The 2,433-nt window shown below is 47.0% G+C and overlaps 1 protein-coding gene across 1 annotated transcript in view; it reads right to left on the reverse strand.

The window, feature by feature from the left end:
- Positions 1-2,427, reverse strand: part of LOC116377894 (interleukin-1 receptor accessory protein) — a 9,577-nt gene extending 7,150 nt beyond the window's left edge. The window contains exons 1-3 of the mRNA XM_031839654.1: positions 2,015-2,427; positions 538-745; positions 74-239 (exon numbers count right to left, since the gene is read on the reverse strand). Coding sequence (XP_031695514.1) covers positions 74-239; positions 538-745; positions 2,015-2,118 — 478 coding nt within the window. The 5' untranslated portion in view covers positions 2,119-2,427. The remainder of the gene's footprint in view (positions 1-73; positions 240-537; positions 746-2,014) is intronic.
- Positions 2,428-2,433: the final 6 nt, after the last annotated feature.

The following is a 2,433-nucleotide window of genomic DNA, read 5'->3' on the forward strand; positions in this document are numbered from 1 at the left end:
AGTGTAGTAGCATTAGTAGTAGTGGTGGTAGTAGTAGTAGTAGTATTGTCAGTAGTAGTATGTGTTGTCTCACAGACGGCGCTGATGTTGATGCTCCTGGTGAAGTGGAGCGTTCTCCCCGTCCTCTCGTACTGGACTCTACAGAAGTATAAACCCTGATAAGGACCCAACATGAGGTGGATCTGGAGTGTGTCTCCTTTCTGCTGACGGTTGCTGACAAAAGGGTCCTTATAACACCTCTGAGACACAGGACAGACAGGGAGACAGAGAGAGAGACAGGTCAGAGAGGACACAGAGAGAGACAGGTCAGACAGGACACTGAGAGAGACGGGGAGACAGACAGAGAGAAAGACATGATAGAGAGACAAAGAGGTAGACGGGTCAGACAGAGAGACATGATAGAGAGACAGACAGGTCAGAGAGAGAGACAGGACTGTAAATAGATGTGTGGACAGACTAAATGTCCAACACGTCTCATTGTCTCACTAGAACTACTAATCCATCTATCAGAGACACGGAGGGACAGATTTGTCTCACATGGGACCAGGTGACCTTCGTCTCTCCGTCGGCCATCTTGCGTGCGTCCTTCAGGTGGGGACAGTCGAGGACCCCCCCCGTCTGAAAGGGGATGACCGTGGGCGTGGGCGCCACGGCAACGGGAGGCTCGCAGTCGTGGTCGCGCACAACCTCGTCCGGCCGCAAGACCTTCAGACGGATGGTGATCTTACTGCAGGACGACTTGTTGCTACGTTAAAAAACAGAAAACATGAAGAAGAAAATGTAGGACGACTGGTTTCTGCAGAAGGAAACAGGAAGTGACTGCTGACCACACAGGAAAAGAAAACCAGATCTCTTCTTCTGCTGAATGTATTAAAGTCATCGTCGGTGTTTCCTTCTTCTTCTTCATGAGTCACAAACATCCTGCAGAGATCTTCATCAGGATGAAGGTCAGATCACAGCTCTGATGGAGACACTGACACAGAGAGAGAGAGAGTGTGTGTGTGTGTGTGTGTGTGTGTGCGTGCGTGAGAGTGTGTGTGTCTGAGAGTGTGAGTGTGTGTGTGCGTGTGTGAGTGTGCGTGTGCGTGTGCGTGTGCGTGTGCGTGAGAGTGTGTGTGAGAGTGTGTGTGAGAGTGTGTGTGTGCTTTACACAGCAGATAGCAGTGATCAGGTTTAAACATGGTTTACTTCTTTAATATTGTTTTTACACCAAAACACAAATGAAACTTTTAGTGAAAACAAAGTCGACTTTCAGGATTCAGGATTCTTATAAATTATTTTTATATTATATATTCTTACAATATTTAAACTGTGTTGTGAAGGTCTATCAGAGTTTAGAGTGACAGACAGGACAGACTTTGTACATGTTACTGCTGTATTTATACCGTTAACGTTAGCATAGCATAGCACCAATAGATCCAGACTTCATTCAGAAAACAAGTTTTACAAGTTGTTTGTTTGTCATCCTGCGGTCGGACCTGACAGAGAATAAATTCAAAACCTTTTACTAATCGGCTTCATTATGTCGTTATTTCTGCATCCTTTTTATCCGTTTACTGCAATTAAATCACAGCTAAATCACTTTATTTTGGGGTTCATAGATCTGCAGTAAACCAGCAGACATGTGAATACAACTAAAACTGAGAGCTCCAAACATCTGGATCTACGCTGCAGGCTGAGTCCTCCGTGTTCACCATCAATCAGTCTACACCAACGCTACACTGGTCACATGACTCTGGAGGACGGCCAACATGCAGCGCTCTTCAAACACTCATCTAAAGATGCAGCTTTGTGTTCTTCACGTTCTATCAGCCCCCCCTCCCTGAGAAGGGTCTCACTTCTCAGGAAATGAATCCTGCTCCTCTGGACCGCCGCCAGCTGACGGGTCTTGAGGACGCTCTCAGAGACACTTTAGCTGATTAATGTCGGAGGATTTCCGAAGCCGAGATCAGCAGAAGCTGATCTGATCCCTGAACTGCTGATCCGGTCTGGACTTAATAGAACAAAAACCTACCTCAGCATACAGATGTACTGTCCCGAGTCGTTGGCGGTCGCCGGCTGCAGCCACAGTCTGTCTCGGTCTCTGCTGATCCGCCAGCTGCAGACAAGAAACCACATTAGACTCCGAAACCGGCGTAAATCAGATCTAATTAGAACTAATGTCCTCCTAACTGAATTGAGCCGCTCGCCTCCAAAACACCATACATCGTGTCTGGAAGGGAAATCGTTAGGTTGCACTTCATCAGTCAGTTAACTCTCAGAGGGTCTCACTTGGTCTGAATGATTCCAGGCTGCTTCTTCAGATGGAGACGGAGAGGTCCGTCTGTCCATCCGTCCTGGTTCTTAAGGTTCTAACTAGAAGACAACCTCCAGTTCTTTAAGTGAAGTCAAAGCTTGATGTGTTAAAGCTGCATTCTCTCTAGTGTCCACCAG

Source organism: Anarrhichthys ocellatus, unplaced genomic scaffold, assembly GCF_004355925.1.
Source record: "Anarrhichthys ocellatus isolate YVR2014 unplaced genomic scaffold, GSC_Weel_1.0 scaffold1821, whole genome shotgun sequence".
NCBI classification, from domain to species: Eukaryota; Metazoa; Chordata; class Actinopteri; order Perciformes; family Anarhichadidae; genus Anarrhichthys; species Anarrhichthys ocellatus.